General features: G+C 42.0%; 1 protein-coding gene across 1 annotated transcript in view; it reads left to right on the top strand.

Annotated features, from left to right (window-relative positions):
- Window positions 1-22,882, top strand: part of ect2 (epithelial cell transforming 2) — a 48,530-nt gene that overhangs the window by 14,019 nt on the left and 11,629 nt on the right. Inside the window, exons 7-21 of the mRNA XM_071918319.2 lie at window positions 2,444-2,517; window positions 3,280-3,410; window positions 4,457-4,572; window positions 6,319-6,381; window positions 8,165-8,390; window positions 13,158-13,282; window positions 14,783-14,902; window positions 15,906-15,974; window positions 16,674-16,784; window positions 17,209-17,305; window positions 17,568-17,649; window positions 18,170-18,248; window positions 19,648-19,767; window positions 21,656-21,794; window positions 22,628-22,782. Coding sequence (XP_071774420.1) covers window positions 2,444-2,517; window positions 3,280-3,410; window positions 4,457-4,572; window positions 6,319-6,381; window positions 8,165-8,390; window positions 13,158-13,282; window positions 14,783-14,902; window positions 15,906-15,974; window positions 16,674-16,784; window positions 17,209-17,305; window positions 17,568-17,649; window positions 18,170-18,248; window positions 19,648-19,767; window positions 21,656-21,794; window positions 22,628-22,782 — 1,707 coding nt within the window. The remainder of the gene's footprint in view (window positions 1-2,443; window positions 2,518-3,279; window positions 3,411-4,456; window positions 4,573-6,318; window positions 6,382-8,164; window positions 8,391-13,157; window positions 13,283-14,782; window positions 14,903-15,905; window positions 15,975-16,673; window positions 16,785-17,208; window positions 17,306-17,567; window positions 17,650-18,169; window positions 18,249-19,647; window positions 19,768-21,655; window positions 21,795-22,627; window positions 22,783-22,882) is intronic.

Here is a 22,882-nt window from a genome sequence, read left to right as displayed (position 1 = left end):
CAGTTGTTCCACACAGTTAATGCCAATGCAGTTAAGACCTCCTGAAAGCTGGCAGTGATGGAACCTATAGGTGTATTTCAGAGGGATGTAATGTAGGGCTGAACGATTTTGAAAAAATATCTAATTGCGATTATTTTGACTGATATTGCAATTGCGATATGATTTGCGATATTAGAGGGAATGATCATTTTTACATCATTATTCTCATTTTCATTGAAAAACGTATTAAAATGATTATGGTGTGATTTTTGCGGGGATCTGTACCAAACAAAGATGTTTTCTTAAGTCTGTAGAATATGATGTGTAGGCCAGGACATCTCTGCAGCACGACAATATTTAATTTAAAATGGTATTTTGACACACATTTCGCCTTTAACAAATATTGCGCCTCCTGCGATTTGAAAATTGCAGTAGGCCATATTGCGATTTGATTAATTGTTCAGCCCTAATGTAATGTTCACCCTTCCCCATGACAATGGCGGCAGTGGCAAGGCAATGGCGCCAGCAACATCAAAGACGTGCTAGAGAACGTACAGTATATTCCGAAGCAGAATAGCTTCATTCGATATGACTGAGGATAAGATTGTTTGACGTTACCGGTTGCGAAGCACAGTGGCAGGTTCTGACTGCTGTCTTATTGATTGTGTGGGTGTGTCTGTGCGATTGCTTGAGTAGTACTATTTCTTTAGAGAATCGGACGGTAACTCAGCGAAGTTAGCCTAACTTTCGTGATTGATGCACAATCCATTGTGCTATTAATGGGTGCAATCCATTCTCTCAAATGGGACAAAACCAGCGCAGGAACGCACTGGGAAATGTCAGCTGTGTTTGAGCAACATTTTAAATAACCAAATAACTATGTAATCGCCCAACCCTAATACTCATTCTTTCCTTGCCTCAGTAAGTTCTGCTGCTGTTATTTTCACACCCTAATAATGCTAACATTATTTTAACATGTTCTCGCGCTGAAATTGTTGGTTACATATTTTTGCCATGTTCTTGTTTTTACTCTATTTTTCCGGTTTATCTTTGCTGTATCCTGCACCGGCCCAGTTTCACCACAGGGATCATTATACTTTCATCTTATTCCTCCTTTGCCAAACCTGACCACTCTCTCTCCCCCTTTTGTTAAATGCAGCTGACACCTAAAACTGGTAACAGTGGTTTACTAAAGACAATGGTAGAATGAACAGAAAATAAGAATTTGAGTATATGTTTATGTTTTACTACTTGCGTAGTTCTTCCGCTGTGTTCACTGAGCGGCGGTGGGCTGCCACAGCAAGAACATTGCCACTGTTGCCTAAGATCTCAGCAATCTATCAAAATCAGAATAGTGTTAGCGCAGAGCGGTGCACTAGAACTGAAAACAGAGATGGATGTGGTGCCAAAATGGAAATTACAACCCCCCTCCCCCCCTTCCCAACAACAATCACTTCTGCAAAACAACTATAGGGGAAACACAGGAACATGTCACGCCTCGAAACTGTTCTCTGTGATGTAGAAAAGAATAGATTTTTAGCGCTGCTCTAGATTTAGCGCGCTCTTCCTATGAGTGTAAACTTCTCCGGTCGAATGAATAGAGTGAGCGTAAAAATATCCAAAGTTCCTCCCAACCCGGCTTGAATCCCAGTGTGTCTTGGGTCTGATGTCAGAAAGTGGTAATTTAATTCCCCAGTTGGATCCTTTTTAAACCGTGTTCAATACATGTCTTTTCCGTTGGGGTAGATAGAGATGGATGGATGGATGGATGAATAGATTGATCCTCGTCATTCTGTTGGATTCTCTCTCTCTGCATGGCTGAACAGATGACTGAATAGTTCCTTCTATCATCTCTGGCAATGGTTTTCTATTTGTTTTTTTCTTCCCTCTCCCTGCTCTCAGTTGTTCCCTTCACTTTTCCTCACCTCACCACCTCCCCTTTTCCTCCTGCAAATCTTGTGGAGGGAGTATTTTGCTCCAGCAGAAAAGAAAAAAACAAAAAACAAAAAGTTGTTGGCTTCGTGACAGGCAGTCGTTGCTGTTTTCCATTTGAGAGTGTGATGCTAGCTAAAAAAATAACATGAATCGGAGCCGTTTCAACTGACGAGCCTCTTTTTTTTTTATGCATTTTTTTTTTTTGTATTGCACCTAAAGTGGAAACTGTTTGTACCTGTCTTGTTGTGATTCTGAGTCACACAGCGGCCAGGAGTAATGGGAACAGACTGGGGAGATTGTTATACTGTGAGCATTGACAGTGGAATGATTTGAAAGTTATAAAATTGTACATAGTTAAACTTGTGTGACACGCCTTTATCTCTGTTGGTATGTCTCTTTCTGTCTTTGCCTTGTCTCTTTGCTAGCACTCTCACCCATCTGTTTTTTTTCTTTTATTTGTCCCCCTCTGTTTATTTTTCTTCCCCTCTCTTCATATCTCTCTCTGGCTGTCTTTGCCTTCATCTCACAGCTGGCAGTGTGCATGGGGACACCCATCCTCACCCCATCATGGATCCATAAGGCCTGGGAGAGGAGGAATGATGTGTAAGTCCAAAGTCCAGCTCCCTATATTCAAACACACAGGTCTGGGTGAAAGCTGGGGGGGATCGTGAAGCGTACGTTCACATCAAGCATGTTTACACGTTTTATTTGAGTTCATTTAGTTGAGGCAGGTGAGAACAATGCTCTTCAAACTGTGGTGCCACCAAATGACTGACAATGAACTGTAGGCATGATCAGTAGGGCTGGGTATCTTTTAAACAATTTTAGTTACTTGACTTCGATACCAGTGTGCAAATTCAACTTTTTCCGGTACTTTTCATGAGGCAGTCAACTTTATTGGACTAGTTTGCAAATTGGGACCATCATTAGTAGCTGTGAGTAAGCACAGCACAAGGGGGGGGGGGGGGGGGTTATTTTCAAGGTCAACTTCCATGCATAAGATGTTTTTTCACTGGGGAAAGATCTTAGCTAGTACAGGGACACTCAGAAAATCAGCTTTTTTCCATATATTATTGTTTTTACATCATCATGAATACATTGCGGGGAGACTCACACACCATCCCAAAGTAACTCTACAAGCAGTTGTTTTTGCAAGGCGACATATACTTTGTAATACTCCAATGTGTAGATGTCAGACCCTATGGGAGACATTGAGGAAATTTTATTGAAATTCACCATTTCCATTCAACCTTTCCATTTCAGTGCATCAAAATTCACATAAAATACTTGGATGGAAACCCAGCTGTAGATATGTCGACAATATATTTTTGACAATCTCCTTTTTTGTCCAACTCCACTGTTCAGATCGTTCCATGCAGGAGAGGAAGATTTTCGTACAGAGTTCAAAGTGCCTCCGTTCCAGGACTGCATCCTCAGTTTCCTGGGTTTCTCAGATGAAGAGAAGGCCAACATGGAGGAGAGGACGCTCAAACACGGTGAGCGCTGCTTCTGACTCAGTTGTCCCAGGATATTTCAGTAGCAGTTGTGGTCGGTGCTGTCAATTTTGGTCGTGGCTCCAGCCCTGTCTCATTTTGGTCCCGGTTTGCTTTCTAGTGCAGGTCGTAGCACTGAAGCTGTTCATATTTGGATTCTTTATTGTGATGAAAGTACCAACTCTGAAAGAGAAGAGCTTTTTGGTGTGTGCATGTGGGTGATATGACTAAAATGGAAATGTCATATCTTCTCTAGCAGCAGTGTCAGTGTTCTTGCTGTGAAAAGCCGCCACTGCTGAATGAATACAAGAGAAATGCTGACACTCTTACTTCCCTCCTGGGATCAGCTGTTGATCCTCTGTAAATATAAAATAGAAAAGCAATGTAATAGTCTTCCATAGACAAATGTTACACTATTTGTTTTTATCACAAGCACTATATGTGTACACATCTCATTTTAGGAAAAAAAACAGTTGAATAGGTCATACTTGCCCTGCAAAGTTGTTACAGGGATACCTTGACATTTTGAGATTCAGTCTGCCATTTTTCATCCCCAGGCACATTATGGGGGGTTAGGCGGGTATTACAGACCTGCAGCTACTATAAAAAGCCAGCAGTGTTCACATTTCTCATGGAAACCAATGGGTAATGAAAACATCAGACCTACTGAGCTAGATACTCATTGTTTGAATGGGGAATGCTAAGAATGACTTCTCAGTTAACAGAGGTGCCAATACAGAAACTGTCACCACAAAGGGCACGTAACCATGGCGCAGGGTAGAAATTAAAGGTCAACGTCCAAGGTTTTCTTAGAAACTGTAATGTTTGTGTCGATTTTTAATAATTTTTTCCACTTACAAACTCTATAAGCATTGCACAAGGACTTTTCATTTCAGTTAATGTGTCTATATGAAGCCTTTCTCCAAGAATGAAGCATGGGGAACACTTTATGTATTTATTGGGAAAGGTCTTTAACTAAAACCTCTGTGTGTATGTTTTTCTACATCTTTGTGCGTATGTGTATCTGTTGGTGTGCGTGTGCGTGTCAGGTGGCGGTTACCTTGAGGTCGGCGATGAGAAGTGTACCCACATGGTGGTAGAGGAAAACTCTGTGAAGGAGCTGCCATTTTGTCCCTCTAAGAAACTCTTTGTGGTCAAACAGGAGGTAGGCAAAGCTCTCGACTAATCCTGCAGCATTTGAGCTGCCTATTAGAAAGCCTGAAGTGTTCTATGGCTTGTCCCTGCCTAGTCTTAGGAGGCCCACCTAAGTGTTTTTTCTTCTGTTTTTTTCACCATGCCATGATGAGTTTCTTTGTGCTACATGTCCTCTCTTAGACTAATACAGAACAGGGTTAGTAGTACAGAATGCATACTATCTGCTTTACAAGAATTTACTTTTTCTTATACTGCCCATTTATATTTTCAATACTTCCATTAGCTATATTCAATTGGAAATAGGCTTTGTTTCTTTATTTTGCTTTTTAAAATGATCTTAAATTTAATTTCACTTACCATTTAAAAAAAAAAAAAAAAAAGAAAGTCTTACATTTGGCTTTCTGAACGTGCAGACACCCGGATTTTACATTTTACATGACACAGCGCCCATGTATTGTATGAAATTTTCCTGCTTCTTTGTGCTCCTAATCACATCCTCAGTATATCAAACAAGTGCAAGTATAAGTTATCTTTCTCTGGGTAGACAAGATGAATCTGAAAGCCTGGATGGATTGATATTGACAAGAACATGTTAAATTACATGAAGGAAAGAAGAGACGAGGCCGAGGAGGAAAAACATGTTGATTTTTTTTTATTTTATTTGGATCTCTTTTAGCCCATTGGCTAATCTTCCAAGAGTCCATGTTTGCATCTTTACTTTGAGTTCTGTAAGCCACTTGTCATCTCAGAGTGCATCAACAGGCCTGCACAGTACAGATGAAGCAGAGTTCAGTTCAGCATCGCTCCCGACGGCAAACAACTCTGACACTCCCATGTTACTGGTCGAGTACCATCTTGACATTTCAGAATGATTAGTATACTCGCAGGTCTTGTTACAGGCAGACGCAGACAGACAGGGGACCGGGAAGACATGATGAATCCTCTCGGTTTTTCCTCCTCCTAAACAGAATGTCAAATGATCATCTGATCAGGATTCCTTTTAGGTTAAACCTCAATCAATACAGCCTCTACCCTCCCTCTCCCCGTCTCCCCTGTCAGAGAGAGGGATCAATAATAGATTTTCCCTGCCAGTGGATGAGTAATTTGAACTAAGGTAGAGCGGTGGTTTAGCTGTAGTCATAACCCCACAATCAATACGGTCTTTTCTTTACTTTGCCAGTTTCATTGGTTCTCTGACAGCATTCACATGGTTGCACAGGTTCACTATCGATGCAAATTTTTCAAATTTCTCCATCCTGGTTTTAAATCGATACGCTTTACATACTTTTGTTTAACGAAGGCATTTCATGAGGTGACAGAGAAAGCCGTTTTCTGTGTTATTTCTATTTGCCATGGGCTCTTTTAAATTGACCCAGACCCCACAAAATGTATATTTTTCAAGAAAATGGCCATAAAGTGGTAGAAAACTTCATTCTCATTGTAAGCATTCAATATTTTCGAACTCTGCAATATCTTTTGACACTTTTGAACAGCTTAAAATGGAAACCGTATGTCAATAAGGTACCAATATCATTTACTGAACAATATTGTCCGTAGCATATGAATTCCAGGTTCTCAGAGTATAAGTGCATCATTAAATCATGAAAAAATTACTCGATCAGGGCTTTTAATGTTACAAGTGAAGCAGCAAGAAAACCAATGTGCTCAAGTATTATTCTTTTTTTATAATTTAAGGTGCCAGCTCTGTCCTAACCCAGCAATCAGTCAAAACTATTTTTCTCTCTTCCTGTTGCAGTGGTTCTGGGGAAGCATTCAGATGGACGCGCGGGCTGGAGAGTCCATGTACTTCTATGAGAAGGTGAGTAAGAGCGATGCATTCATTCAAGCCTCATTTACGTGCACGCACTCTCTCAGGATGCAATACAGTGATAAAATGCAATGGCATTTGTGCAGAAACACCAAGAAGAACTTATCCCCTCTTGTTCTTTCACAAAAACACACACACAATGTCTTTTGTACACTCAAGTCTTGCAAAATACCTGCCTGTGTGCAATGGCATGTCCAAAGTTAGAAAGTGAAACTAGTTTCTCACCTGAAGGTTTCGCATCACATAGAAACAGTGGTTTGAAAAGAAATTGATTGAGCCTTGTCCTCACTCTCTTCACACTTATTTATTTTTTGATGGCAAACACTTTTATTTCTTTCTTCTATTGAGTTTTTCAATGGCCAGTTAATTTGAGACAATATCAAAGGGCCCTAATTCGAGAGGCCAAGTGTTTCTGGGCGAGTGTGTGTGTGTAAGCTAGTGGGTGCCCTTTCACCAGAGTTGGAGTATGGTCTTAACGTCACGGAGTATGGTGTCTGAAGCTTTTTGCAATCTGTACTTTTGTACAATTTTTTGCATCTGAAGGGCGATTTCTCCCTCAGTTTTGTCTGTTCTTTGTGCCCTTCTCCAATTTCAAAGATGAAATAGCGCAATTTAAGAGTTTGGGTGGCAGCTCACACTTCTATTACACCATCTGGGCATAAAACACATTGAAACTCTAAAGAGACTTAGACCCCTTGAAGAAACAGCAATCTGTGACTACATCATTACACAGAATTGGGCATATATGCTTTTTAATATCAGGATTTTGATGCCTCCCACTGTAGCACGGCCAAAAACATTGATTTTCAGCTGTTTTATTTTTGTGATTTAACTGGAGGTGAGAATCCTTGTCAAGGACTATGATTTTCTTTTGTGTTCTGAGTATTTACTTTTTTTGGGGGGGCATTTTTGCCTTTATTTGACAGTTCAATGTCGAGATAGACAGGAAAGACTGTGAGAGAGAAGGGGATGACATGCGACAAAGGTCCTGGGTCGGATTCAAACCCAGGACACCCCAAGTATTTACTTTAACTCTTAAACCCAGACTCTCTCTGTCTGTCTATAACTATATTTCCATCCAACTGTCAAGCAAATATACAAACCTTTGAAATGTTGCATTAAATAAAATATGAATTGGGTGTGTTTCAATCAAATGAGTTGATTGACTTCCTGAATGTAATCTACAAGAAGAATAGAAAGTCTTTAGAGAATCAATTTAGTTTTGGTCAAGTTGTCAAACAAAGAAATGCGCTTGGCAATATTGTAATGCACCAGATAATTTGTAGACTAATGTAGTAGCACATCGACTGTAGGTGAAAGGCTATTGTAGATCCATATTATGTGAAGTAGGGCATTTATAACATGACTTTATTTATGACAATGTTTCGATCCACACGGGATCTTCATCAGTCATGAAACGTTGTCATAAATAAACAGTTACAATTCAGTTCAGAATGTCCAAAGCCATTTTTGAACTATTTTGCAAATAAACTAAAACATTCGATGGATCGATCATGCCAAACCTACGTCATTATTTATTCGACAAATACGTTGCCATCACTACATATCACATAATCTCTTTATTGTCAAAATAATTTCTCCTTCCAGCGAGCATTAATGGTTTATTTGTGATATTGAGGAAGTTGGGTTTTGCTGTTTCCATTCAATTCGATACATCGTTATTCACAAAAATGTGTCTTTTTGTCTCCTCTCTGTTTATGTCTCTATTCGTCTTGCTATTATCTATTTGTCCGCCTGCCACACTGTGTCTCAGAACGACAGCCCGGCGATGAAGAAGGCGGTGTCCCTCCTCTCCCTCACCACGCCCAACAGCAACCGTAAGCGTCGGCGACTGAGGGACACGCTGGCTCAGCTCACTAAGGAGACGGAGATCTCTCCCTTCCCTCCGCCACGCAAAAGGCCATCGGCGGAGCACTCCCTGTCTATGGGCTCTCTGCTGGACATCTCCAACACGCCTGAGACATGCAAGGCCCTGGCAGGTAAGAGGGAAGGGATGGGGGGATGGAGAAAGACTCGGGCAACTCTGTGTGTTGGGAATGGGCACAAGTAGTCGAATACTCCATATAATACATCGGTTCCCTTTTTAGAAAATCATTACGGAGTAGCCACTAATGAGATCCTGGTAGCTGGCATGAATGATGAAGAGTCCCACCTTGATAGTGCCACAGCGATTCATTAACACTCTCTTTGAGGAAGACTACTGTGCCAAACAAGATAGAACTTAACTTAAACTAGATACATATCCCCTCCAACCAAAAGCCATTCAAATGGTGGCAAAGGAACGTGAGAGAGAGAACATAATGTCACATGTTAACGTCACATGTCATCGTTGCTAATTGAATCAGTTTATATTTGTTGTTTTTGCTTTGGCAAGAAGTACTTTTGTATTTCAGGCCAATATAGCACCTTTTGAATTGATATTGAAAGACTCATGGGGAAACAGAAGGAGACGAGGAGAGATGGACAAACTGTAATCTGTCAGCTCTCTGCTTGACGCATCAGAAATGTTCGGGGCCTTGGTGGGTAACAAGGAAGGGATTGACAGACCAAGAATGATAGGGAGAGAGTGTACAAATGGGGAGAGTCTAGGTCCTAGGTATCACTTTGTGCTCTGCATGACATCTCCAGCACAGTAGAAAACATGCAAGGTCCTGTCTGGTAAGGAAGGACAGCGAGAGAGTGAGAGAAGGATGGGGAGAAATTGATAGAGGCAATCTTTGTCCTGGTTGACTCTGTGTACAGGCTTGCTGCTTGAAATCTCTTCTGAAACATTCAAGGCGGTATTAGTTGAAAGAATCAGGTGGAGGTATAGAGGCATCGAAGTAAAGGAGAAAAAGGTAAAGAAACGTGAAGGGGGGGAGATTGCGGAAGAATTCTCTTCTCTGGTAGGTAAGAAGGAAGAGACAGAGGGAGGGAGGAGAGGCACGAGATGGAGAAAGACTAGGTCCTCGGTGGCACACTGTCAATGAGCTCACTGCTTGACGTCTCCATGCAAGGTTCTGGCATATCGGATGGAATAGACAGGGGAGAGGGTGATAAAGAAACGCAGAAGGGAGGCGCGTAAAGAGATGGAGAAAGACAGCCTCGGTCCAACACTCTGTCTGCTGGCTGACTGCTTGATGTCTTCAACACACCAGAGACGTCCAAGGCTCTGGCAGGTGATGGAGAAGCAAGAGATGTATTGAAAGACCGCTTTGGTCAATGGGGAGCCGACAGCAGTCGGGGAGACGAGCAGAGAATGAGTCGGGAAAGAGCGATGAGACGAGAAAATATGGCAGAATGTGAAAATGGATAGGGAGCCAAACACGGGGAGTTGCGGTGCATTCGGTGCCTTCAGTGCATCAGCGGGCATGGCGGGTGGGCAGCGCTGGCATGGCTCGACGGAGGACCTTATTAGAGACCTTGGCCAGGCTACCACTGACAACCTGATGGCTGCATTAGCAGGAGATGTGTGCTGTAATCAGCCCGCTCTGTCAGAGCCACTATTGGGCACAGTGTCATGGTTCCTCAGTGCCACTGGTCTTGGGGACTGACAAGAAATTGCATTGCCACTTTCAGGAACTGCTTAAAGTCACAATGACTTTAACGTACACACATTTAAATATTCTTGTTTCTTTTTTTATTAAAATCCAGTTTCTTTTACTTCCTGGAAAACAGTATATTTATAGTGGTTACTTCATGGCATACCCCAGAATACCCCAGAGGGCATTCTTTTTTGTAACCATGGTTAATACTCTCTTCTCGACGAGAGTACGGTGACAAGATGAACTCCTCTACATTCCAGAGGACAGCGTAGAAAACGGTTCAGTGAGAGAAAGAGGAGATGCTCTCATCAGGAGGAGGAGAACTGCGAAAGTCAGGGAGAAGAGGAGTAGGACAGACAGGGAGGAAAGGGAGTGGATTTACCAGTGTACAAGCACCCCACAGCAACCAGATGAGGAGGAGGAGCCAGGAACCCCTACAGGTCTAGGTATGCCTAGGGAGTAGGAATGTACTAATAGTGTTTTCAGATATCACATCAATACAAGGCTAAAATAGGCTTTGGAAGGCTGAAAGAACTCTCCACTGGCGAAAAATGAATTAAATCTCTTGTCTTTTGCCCAGTGACCCAAACACATGGATTGAGTTTGTATTGCTCTGTAAAAACGGTATCTCATTCTTGATTGGCAGATTTTTTGTGTGGTACTCAGGACAGGTTTTGGTCATGAAGATGTTCTAACACTACATTCTTCCAATTGAGGTCAACCAGAGAAAGGGAGAGGGGCCCCCCTTATCTTTACAGTTATCTACCGCAGGGTTTTTCCTGGCTCAAAAATAGGCTTAGGTGGCTTTGTCATCGCGGCCAATTCAACAGCCAAACCCCTTCTATTCCAATTTGATGCGTTTATAGACACCAGTTTTTGGCATAGACTAACATAATACTGTCCTACTTGAGGCATTCTTTAGCTTTTTAAATCCCAATTATATTCATATTTCCATGGCTAAGAGGACCAGAACAGACACATGGGCCATGCGTTTGTCAATGTGTGCCATGTGGCTGGGATTTTTTGGGACTTTGATTCCATAAAAGATGATTGCCATTGCCGTCACAATTTTAAGTATTCCTCATGTTATATCAGGATTTTCTCAGTTTAATATGATTATTACATGTTTAGATTGAATCAGATGTTATTATGCTATGCTAAATCAGACATGTACAAAATATTTCTTCCCATTTTTCTTTTTTATGTAGGAAAATATGAAGGAATAATAAAAAATGTTCAGCTGTCAAATTAGACCATAAAATAAATGAACAAATCCCTAAGCTGTATAACTAGAACATACCAAAAGAAAAATATTTACTCGGGGATGGGGTACATGTACATTTCATGTGACTTTCCTCAATATCCTTGTAATGAGCAGATAGTTTCATCCACTCCACAAAGGGTTAACTCACTCACGTTCTAAAAATACATTCCTTCTCCTTGATTGCTTTGCTCCCGCCTCCCTTTAATGTGCTTATGTGATTGGCTGAGTGGCTTGACTGTCTTAAGTTTGCTACTACAATTCTTTTTCTTCCGTATGAAAAATTAGTCAAATGAACAAAATCAATAAAAGTAATGGAGTCAATTATTTTCAGGAAACCCTTGCATGTAAGATCATAAACCTTGCATGTCCAAAGAGCTAAGTAAGCTGATGGTGTAGCCGTTGTGTTTCACTTTGGTCAGTGTATTATCTCCCAAAAAAAATGTTTTTCCTTAGGTGGCCCAAAATTACACGTAGGCGGCCCGCGCAAAATTTGACAATGGAGGCAAAACCCTGAAAAAATGGTTTTCTCTCCCTATTATTATTCCTTCATACTAAAAGTTCCCTTTCCAAAATATGTTTCTGAAATTTTTTTTAGTGGTGCCTATTCCTTATATTAGAGCTTCAGAATGAGTCCCATTAGTTTAAACTTTACCCATAAAGGTTCTTATTTGATCTTACCGTGTGTTCAGATGAGCAACACAATGAAGTCACTAGAAGTCCTTTCATTTCCTCTAGAGCTGAGCGACTTAGCCAATGTGTTGACGGTCAACAAGCTTGTCATCCAAAAATGATGCAAATAATGCTGCCTGTGAAACAGTTTTTAGAAGCTGTCTGAATTGTCAGATTCAGCCAGTCAATTGATTGAATCCCTGACTTGCAAATACAGTGACTCTGTTACAATGAACAAGATGGAACTGATTTTAGACGGTGTAAATGCAGTGACATTCAGGTTGGCAATAAGAAAATTGTACTTTTGCATACTGTGTATGGTGCAATTTCACCCCAACAATATCCATATATGAAGCCTCTTTTAATGCGGTTTCTTTGATGATGACAGTTGAGACAAGACACATGTCAGATATTCAGTTTTCTTCCACAGTATGACACTTGGGTTTCCCCAAGTAAACCAGGGCTAAAGCTGGGTTCCCCAAAGTAGGGCCTACATTTGGCCCTCCACTACTATTATATTCTTTTATTAACCAAAGGGTTCGAGAGAGTGAGACTGAGATTACAAGGCATGTTAACAGTGTGTTGAATACTGTGTCTATCATGAAAAGATGAACAGAAATGTATTTATTCAGGGCAGTGTGAGGAGGATGCAGGGACACACTCAACTATAGCCTACATATTCAGTTTGGCTGAACACTTGTTTGATATTCAGCAGTATTACGAACTGTTTAGAGCTAGGCAACGAGCACATACATATATTCCCTGAAGTGCTTGAAAGTGTAGCGGCTGAAAGTGGAGCTCAAACTGCCTCCAACCGGTTCTGAGCGGTGCCTTGTGTTGGAAGCTTTCTGCATAATGTGTGTATGTGCGCGTCTTCATCTAAAAGTCTATAAGGATTTAGATAAAGGCTAATGCTGCCTCTACTCTTTCCAAAGGAAGAAATGTTTTGGTTTAGTTTAGACTTTTTCCCCAAGAATAATTTGAAGCACTATCAGCCACATAATTGCAGTGGTCACAATAAGATACTTGATGAAAAAATAAATATTGAAAGTTAAGTGTTGTACGCCTATTGTAAGCATAGATACAGTATCGCCTAAGACAACAAAACTGGGATTACAGGCATTATTGAGTGTAAAAAGTCTTAGAAAAGTTCCCTCCAGCCCTTCTAGGTCGATACTTCATAATTCATAAAAATACTTGGATGGCAACCCAGCTAATGTCTATCAATGCTTCAACGCAGTATTAACTGTCTGTCTCCCTGTCTCTGTCTCTGTGTCTCGTTCTTCCAGAGAGTTCGAAGCCGTCCAAGAGTTCGACTCCAGTATTGTCCAAGCAGTCAGCTAGGTGGCAGGTCTCCAAGGAGTTCTATCAGACAGAGAGCAACTATGTGGACATTTTAACCACTATACTACAGGTAGGTGTGTGTGTGTGTGTGTGTGCGATGTGAACCATCCTACCACTCCCTCACAGGTTGGCCAGTTGTTTGCCCCTGACAACGGAGTGCCAGGCTAAGCTACAGTCATTAAAGGCGTGCCTGTGTGTGTGTGTGTCTGTGTGTCTGTGTGCGTGTGTGTGTTTTCACACTCTCTCCTTGCCTGTCTTATCAGCCGGTCCCAGCGGTGAGTCAGACAGCTGACCAGTGAGGGAGAAAATGACCTGCCTGACCGTGTCTCTTTCTCTCTCCCTCCCCTCCAAAATCTTTCACTCTTTCTGCTTTTTATTTTTTGCCCGTTTCACTTCTCTCTCTCTTCTCTTCTCTGAAATCCTTTTCATTCACTCTGCATCTTTCTAGGCTTTCTCCATGTTGTTGCTGCTCTCTCTCTCTCTCTTTCTCTCTCTCTCGATCTCGATCTATCTCTCTCTCGATCTCTCTCTCAATCTCTCTCTCGATCTCTCTCAATCTCTCTTTCTCTCTCAAATCCTCAGTGTTTGCTATCTCCTTCCCTTCTACTCCGTCTTTTTTCCCCCTGGCTTGTTTTCTTCTGACTTCACACATGGCATCGATTGCCCCTTGTACTCGCTCAAAGCCAGTTCTTTAACTAAATCTTCTGACGATAAAAGGCCAGCTGTTCAACCTTGGTGCAGCGGGCCACTCTCTCATTATGAGCGCCTTGAACCCAAAGGTTAGATCACCACATGGTGCCATTAACATTCACCTTAACACTGCCCTCTAGCTCAAATATCCTGGCATTTACCAAAGGAAAACACAGCCAATACAGCCATTTAGGAGGAGAAAAGACATACTCGGCCTGTATTGGTGCCACTTTGGCCCTTAGTGTCCATCATTTTACCATTTCATATTGCAGCCACCTAATCGGGCAACATGCAGCCAAGGCCAGTGTCATAGTACAGCTGTTTATTAAATACATTCTAGGCCTATTCATAGTAAATCCATGTTCCCGTTTTCATCGTTCAGTCATCCAGTAAGCAAAACATACTCGAGATGCATTTCTTAGTGCAGCCAATTCCCTGTTTTATATTGCTGCCATCTACGGGGGCAGTAAATCTCCTAAATCCATGTTCAGATGGCCGGTAGACAGTAGACAACTAATTGGATATCATTCATTTTCACCAAGAAACAACAGTAATCTAACAGACACCTAGGCTGACTAAAAGAACTGTGGTAAAAGTTGAAATATACTATATCTCTTGCAATCGTCTTTCAGTTTGTTTCCACGATTAATAATAATGTAATTTGGCGACATTGAAGTGTGTTATATTTTCAATTCCACTGAAAGTCCCAGTGTGGTATTTTAAGCATTTCCATTATGTGTGAAATTTTTTTATTGTTGAAGCCCAGGCCTTGAAAGCAAAGTTTTGTATCTATCTGTGCTTTTTCATTTTTAGGACCATGTTCTATGGATGTGTTTGTGTGTGTGTTTTTTCTCATCTCTATATTGTCTTTCATTTGTAGCTTTTCAAGCTCCCGCTGGAAAAAGAGGGGCAGGTGGGCGGGCCTATCCTGGCCCAAGAGGAAATGAAGACCATTTTCGGCAGCATCCCAGACATCTATGAGGTTCACACCAGGATAAAGGTAGCGTGTCCTCGGCTGCTTTTCACCAATATATTCTGTACAGTAGTGAAATGCGTTCTGGGCCGGTGACCAGTGCAGGCCCCTGGGATGCTCGACTGCTTACCCGGCGTGGATGTACATCATTTTATTGTTAGTTGTAATGTTGATATTGAATATTAATTATAATGCATAACACCCCTGAATGAGACATAAAGAGAATTGTTCCCCACTCCCCGAGCCTCAAAAGATTCACCAACATATTTGTCTAGCTACAAATGGACGCAAACTACAATTCACGGGTGCAAAATGTACTATTTTGGTTAGAAGCGTTGGTGCCTTAAAGTAAAAAAACAAAAAAAAAACACGTACCACAAATAAATATTTAGTAGCTCATACAGAAGTATGGTTAAAATTTTGTTTGATGGGTCAAATATATGAATTGTTGCTCATTATTATAGATTTTTGGTCCTATCAAAATCAACATTATATAATGACTTTGTAAAATAAAATGACTTCTGAAAATAAGGGAGATTTTCAAGCACAGTAACACACACATGCACAGTTATTTATCGTAGACTTACCCTTTATCAAAAGAATAGAGTTTTTTCTGATTTCTGTGGCTGGGCCTGCCTTTATAATGCCAGTTTCTACGCTGAACATCTTTTATACCTACATTTTGTCCTAACGTGGTTCTCTAATTCATAGTACTATCATATAGTTTGCTTGCAAATGACAAAATGAAAAGGCAAACGCCCACCTCAATAAGATGAAATGCACACAGAGAAAGATGCATGATGCATGTGTGTCGGTTTCACTCCCACATCGTAATCTTTGTTGGGTTACAAGGTCTGGGCCATGTTGTTTAGTTTTGTTGACTTTATTCAATGCTTTTGAAAATACTTGATTAAGGCTTACATGAATCTCCAACCTTGGTGTTCAAATTGATGTTGTGATGACTTAATGCTGTTTGACGAGGTGTTGATCTGTCAATTGTGTGTGTGTGTGGGTTTGTTAACTGCGTCAGGCTGACCTTGAGGAGCTTCTGACAGACTGGTCAGAGGACAAGAGTGTTGGAGACATCATCCTCAAATATGTGAGTATAATCAAATCTCTACCTAGTTGAGAAGCTGTAAGGCTTTGTTGGCTTTTGATTAGCATTTGTATACTGAATTGAGAGTGTGCAGTTTGAATACTGGCATTGGTATAGCACTAAAATAGTGTGGGGTGAGCTCCGGGCATGCAAGACTAAAAGTGTGTGTAAATGGTTCATGAATACCTTTTGGGGATTAAGTGCCTGTGATGCTGTGACGTATAACATCACGGGCTGAATGCCTCTCAGCCAATTACATTGCTTGGATGAAACCAACTGCTGTATTATTAAGAATGAAACATAAATATCTTATAAACTCATGCATCTTTCATAAATGTCTGCGCCCCTGTGGTTTTGTTGTCTCGTTCATCTTTAAGTCATTTCCAAAGGACTAGTGACCTTTGTATCTTTAATGAGGTTTGTAGATTGAATGCGTACCGCTGGGTGTAACCTCTACCCCGACTATTCTGTTGTACTATATGAATGGGTTTAAAGTTAATATAAAGTCAAGGATGCCTTGCAGTACCATCAGTGCATACATTTTTCAGAAAGTGTATTACAGCTATTCACAATTGAGGGTGGTGTGTAACATGCAGCGGATGGGTGTCAGTTTGGGTCTGTTTTAATGTCGATTTAGCCAGCCTTTCCATTGAGTTACTCAAGGAAACTCTCCTAAACTGTCCTCTGTTCCTCTATCTTCAGTCTAAAGAGCTGGTGAAGGCCTACCCACCCTTCGTCAACTTCTTTGAAATGAGCAAAGAGACCATTGTTCGGTGTGAGAGACAAAAGCCACGCTTCCATGCTTTTCTCAAGGTAGGACCTGTGTGTTTTTGTATCTGCGTGATTGATGCATTGCAAGCACAGTTACGTTTTGCGTAACGGACGCAGCCTTTTTGTCTTTGTAAATGTGCGAGTGTTGTCACTGGGGCATGAAACCTATCGATTTAAGTCCGCCAGCCACTGTGGCTTATTGATTCAAAATTGCACAAACTAATTGCACGTTTTTACATTTGTGTCAAAGTGGTTTTCAGAAAAGAAGAGAGTGAACAAACACAGCCTGACTTCCTGCCAAAGAGGCTGGTAGAACTGACAGACTTTACTGACAGGCAAAATGTACCTGCATTTGGCCGGTGGTTAGCGCTCATTTCAAAACTTTGTCATCTGATTCATCGTGTTGACTAGCTATACAGACACACACATACACACTGTCATTCTCTCTCACACTGTCACTCTATAGATCAACCAGGCCAAGCCAGAGTGCGGCAGACAGACACTAGTGGAGCTGCTCATCAGACCTGTACAGAGACTGCCAAGTGTGGCCCTTCTACTCAATGGTAACACACACACACACACACACACACACCTTTGATAGAACAGTTAAGAAAACTTTCATTCTTGTGCTAATTACATCCCTCCCTATCTCCTTTTCTTCCTTATCTTCCTCCTCCCATACCTGCCTCGCTAATTCCTTCCTTCCGTATCTCCTGTTGATATCTCTTTATTCTTTTCATACCTCTATTCTCCCCTTCCCTCCTTTCTCTGCATGATCTTCATCCCTCCCGCCTATCAATCTCTCCCCTCCCTCCTCCACTGCAGACATTAAGAAGCACACGTCAGACGACAACCCAGACAAGATAACTCTGGAGAAAGCCATCGAGTCTCTGAAAGAAGTCATGACGTGAGTCGGCATGGCCTCATCTTTTCTCTAGGCTGATCTCACAGCCAGCACTGTTCAACTAATTACCACCCATTACCTTTTGACTGGAGTGAATTTGTACACTCTCACACTTTGCCTTAACTATTATTTACTATGCGACTTGCAATAAGAGCCCAAGCAATGTTGGTTGAGGCAAGACGTAGATGGAGAAAAGGAGACAAATTAAAGGATTTTTAAGCCTTGACACACCTGACGCACACAACTTAACTTCTCTCTTAGTGTCAAAAATCAGGATGACTCAATTACTTCTCCTGTGTGTTTCTGTGTGAATTATCAGGGAACTCAGTAGTGTTCAAATAGGGAAATGAAATAGTGTTGATTTAAAAAAAAATGATTGGGTAATAATGTGAGTAAGAGTCACGTCAATGTCCCTCCCTTCTCCATCTCTTTGTCCCTCCTCTCTCTCGGTCCACCACTGCACCCCTCTATCTCTCTTCCCTCCGCCCATCTCTTTCCTTATTTACCTCCACCACCATCGCAGTCACATCAATGAAGACAAGAGGAAGACCGAAGGCCAGAAGCAGATCTTTGATGTGGTTTATGAAGTCGATGGCTGTCCTGTAAGTTAGAGCATTAGTATTTTGTTTCTGTTTTGTTTGTTGTTCTGAACATACTGTTTGGCATATACTGGAGGATAAACAACAGTTTATGGAGAAAGTAGCGATAAAGAAGTTGGTAGAAGTCTGATCATAAAGAGTCAATAAGGAGCATCTTGGCTGTTTTTGCTCAGTGTACAAGTCTACATAAGTACTGTTGACTGATGATGGCAGCTAGTCTTTTTGGAAGCACACCCCCTTTTCATTATCAGCACAAAATGCAGTTGAGGCAGTGCTTTTTTGTACAACATCAGCAACATAGTGTGAACACGCCCTAATAATAGAGACTTTGTTTTCAATCATTGCTACATGGGTTGCATGCAAGAACCCCTTTTGATGGCAAAAGTTTTCCAGTTTTTGATTTTATAAGAAAATGAGCCCAGCTTCATGTCGTTTTTCAGCAGCAGAGAATGTCAAGTCAAAATTGCTTGGCAAAATTTGCCAGATTGTTCCCTTGCCCACATGTAACCATGCATACTTAATAGAGTTTGATTTGAGACTTTATCTGAATCATTGAAACCGCTCATTTCAGCATAAATCCCAACCTCCAAGCAGCACTTTTTGTAATAAAGTTAAAATTTTCAAAAACTGGTTTGCCAATTATTCATCCTCCAGGCCTTGAAAAACATTGTGCTCGCTGCTGCTTCCAGTTTTAATTGAAGAAATTTCATACAAGTACTGCTTGGTGGATTGGATTGATGCCGAAATAAATTGTCCCTAATGATTCAGTCATGGGTCATGGCCTATGAGGTGTGTGTATGCTTGTGTAAAACACAGAAACATTAAACTGCTACATGTCAGCATGCAGTTTGATGCGACTCGTCTCTCCTACATAGAGAAAACAGCACAAATCGGGGCGAGAAGAAAATCCACTACTGCAATTCACTGAATCGAAAGTCAATTGACCCCAACTGTGTGCAGAACAATACAGAAGTAGAAACACCTCTTTCCCGTATGCTTTTTCAATCTCTGCCTCCCCTGCATTTGTGCTTTTTTTACTCTGTGTGTGTTTAGTGGGGAGTGCGGCAAGCGACAATTCAACGCTTTGTTTTTCTAAGTGCTGCTGCGTTAGATGCTTTTAAGGAATGTGAACCTAACTTGCCCCCTCTTCTCATCCTCTGTCACTCCCTGTTTCTTTCCCTAACCCTCCAACCTCGTCTTTCTCTTCTCCTTTGCCTTTCGCCACTCTCTTCTATGTCTGCCTGTCCTTTCTTTCCCCTCTCTCTGTGTCTGGCTGCTGTATTCATCACCTCCATTTCTCTTTCATTCTGTTCTTCTCACCCCCTGTCTCCTTTCCGTCGGTCGCCATCTCCCATTTTCCACCTCTTCTCTCTCTTTCTTCTACTTGCTCTTCGGTCTGCAGGCGAACTTGCTGTCCTCCCATCGTAGTCTGGTTTACCGGGTGGAGACCATCGCCCTGGGAGACCAACCATGTGACCGTGGCGAGCATGTCACACTCTTCCTCTTCAATGACTGCCTTGAGGTAACACCTACACACACACACACTTGTCTAATTATACTTGTGAGGATCTTCCATTTACTTCATTCAGTCCTTAACCCCTAACCTTAACTCTCACACCTACATGTCTAACTTCAACCCTTACCCTAAAAGCAATTGTCTTAGGTTTTAACATTATTAGGCCTAGAACCACACATTCAAAAGCTGCATTTTTAGATAAGTTGGCATTGGCATTTTTGAGCCACAGCTTCCCAGTCCTGTTACATGTCAGTCAGTGGTCTTACCGTACTTAAGTTCAGTAATACCCAGCCATGTAAAACCATGAAAGCCCTCGGCTCTCAAGCACAACCCGGACAGTTGGCTATAGAGGCTTTGCAGTTGCGTCACAAATCTAGAAACCTCAGCTGCACCATCATGGAGGTCTGTTGCATAATTAGCTGTGCACATATAACGGCTAAATGTATAATAACTATGCTGTAAAAAGAGATATCTGGGTGTGAATCCATTCAGTAACGTAAAAGTGAATAGTCTTTTTTTAGCCCTAGTCTCTACTCTCTACTCTACAAAACACTCGTTGCGTAACGTTACCATCGTTCGTTTGAAAATAATAAGTGTGTCACTCTGCACTAATGCATACTGTACATGATAACATCCACACTCATTCATAAATGCGGTTGTTAGCTAGTCAGCGAGCTAGAATAGCAAAGCAACTGATGTGTTTACATGTAACTACAAGCCGCTACTAACACTAACACAAAATTAGTATGATTTCAGTGGGAAAATGGTAGATTCCCAGTCAAAAACGACACATAAATTAACCATGTCTATTGAATTCTACTGAGACGGCCAAGTTGTCCGTTTAGAAATGCAATCGGCTGTTGCATCATCCGAAAGCCCTCTATATCTGTAACGATTAAAACTGTATGAGGTCATGTAGCTAGTGAAATTACGGAAATCATCTCCCTAAATACCTCCCCAACCCCGGCGTCTTTCTCCCTCTGTCCCTCGCTCATTATGGAAATCTCAGCAAACTCTAGATGTTTTTTAAAAGTGCAAGTTCAGTGGCGAGGAGCAAGCGGGGCCATTGAAGAGCGGTGAGAGAGTGAAAAAGTGAATAATTTATGTGTGTGCAATCTATCGTTGCTGACACAGGCTGTGTGCGCGCGCGTGTGTTAATTAGCAATGGGGCAGCATAAGAACAGGGTAGGCAATCAAGAAAGAGATGGGGTGGCTGGCTGCGCTGATTCAGGAGTGTCAGCGACGCCTCCTAATGAGCTCTGTGTGTGTGTGTGTGTGTGTGTGTGTGTGTGTGTGTGTGGTCTACAGCCAAATAAACACGCATGCATTTCTGAGAGCAACACATGTATTTCTGTGTATATCGAAACAATGTTTACCATTGACAGAGGTGTGTGTGTGTGTGTTAGAGTGGGTGGAGCAGAGATCCTCACTGCTCCCCTCCTTAATTATTCATTGATTAACTCTTGCATTCATATCATCACTCTCACCCTCCCTTGTCACCCACACTGCCAAAATAACAATGAACCATGATGTTAGCGTCCCACTTATTCTCCCTCTCTCTCACACACACACACGCACACACTAGGCTTTCTAATTAATGTGACATTAATGAGTTGGATCGTTTACCTCTATGAAGGCCCCATTGATTTGTTGCCAAGTAACCGATAGCGACTCCCCCGCCCACCGCAAAACGCACCCACGCTTAATTCTGGTTTGCTCGGACACACACTCACTCACTTAGGTATGTTGTATGAGCTAATGCTGCGAGTACCATTGGGAATCTCTTTAACTACAAAGTTGCTCTCTCTTTTTGTGTTTATGTGTATGTTTGGGCCTGTGTGTGTGTGTGTGTGTGTGTGTGTGTGTGTGTGTGTGTGTGTGTGTGTGACCGCAGATCGCAAGGAAACGTCACAAGGTGATCAGTACGTTTAAGAGTCCGCTGGGGCAGACGAGACCGCCGGCCCAGCTCAAACACATCGCACTCATGCCGCTGTCCCAGATACGAAGAGTACTGGACCTGCAGGACACAGAGGGTAAAACAACAACACACACTGCAAACACACACTCACACTTGCTCTCTTACATCCACTCATACTGGATAGACAGACCTATTTCAGATATGAAACACTCTCAATTTGATGGATTCAGATGTGGAAACACATACACACCTAGTTTTCTCCATTCCATTAGTTTCCACAGATGGTAGAATCATATTCATAAGGAAACCGGTGATGAGTGCTGTGAAATGAGGCCATTTTTAATTGAAACAGCGAACAGTCAGTCTGTCAGCCCCTGCACCTCTTTGACAGGGGCAAACACTCACTGTCCATATGCACTTTTGGAGTGTGCAATGCTTCACACACACAAAAAGTAATACACACATTCTGACAAAGTAAGACAAAGGGTAGACTTACTCCTTATTAGATACTTCACATTGTCATGTTGTTAGGTGTTTCCCTTATTTTGTCCACCCCCTGTAGTTCCATATGAGTACATAGTGTTTAGAGACAGATGCTCTCTCTCTAGCAGAGGGAACCGTAATGATTGATGTTTATGGAGTTTGGATGAAGGACCGAAGTTTATTTTTCTTCCATGTTTTTTCCTCCACTACTTCTGTCTGCTCTTATCTTTCCATCTGTTTCCCCTCCCTTTCTCTCTGTCCAACATCTCTCTCTTTTTATCGTTCTCCATCCGCTCTCTCTCCGTCTCTTCATCTCTTCATCTTGGCTGGCCTGTTTTCTCTTTTGATCTCCCCTCCGTTTTTTTTTTCTTCTTTTTTCCCCTCTTTGTTATTATTTTTGTCTCTAACTCTCTCACTGACTCTCTTTTTCTTCCTCCCTCCCTCCCTCCCTCCCTCCCTCTCCAGAGTGTGTGAATGCGTTTGCCTTGGTGGTTCGTCCTCCCACTGAACAGGAGAACCTGTTGTTCAGCTTCCAGCTGGCCGGAGAGGAAACGGTTAAAACTGCCTGGCTACGAATGCTCTGCCGCCACGTCGCCAACACCATCTGCAAGGCTGATGCGGTGAGAGGCCACACGCACACACACACACACACACACACGCACACACACACGCAAAGGTAGGGAAGAAGAGAGCTGGACAGACTGGCAGACAGGGAGCTAT

The sequence above is a fragment of the Centroberyx gerrardi genome, chromosome 9, assembly GCF_048128805.1.
Source record: "Centroberyx gerrardi isolate f3 chromosome 9, fCenGer3.hap1.cur.20231027, whole genome shotgun sequence".
Taxonomy (NCBI): Eukaryota; Metazoa; Chordata; class Actinopteri; order Beryciformes; family Berycidae; genus Centroberyx; species Centroberyx gerrardi.
Note: the sequence above shows the minus strand (reverse complement) of the source record. Positions and strands in the feature narration are given on the sequence as shown.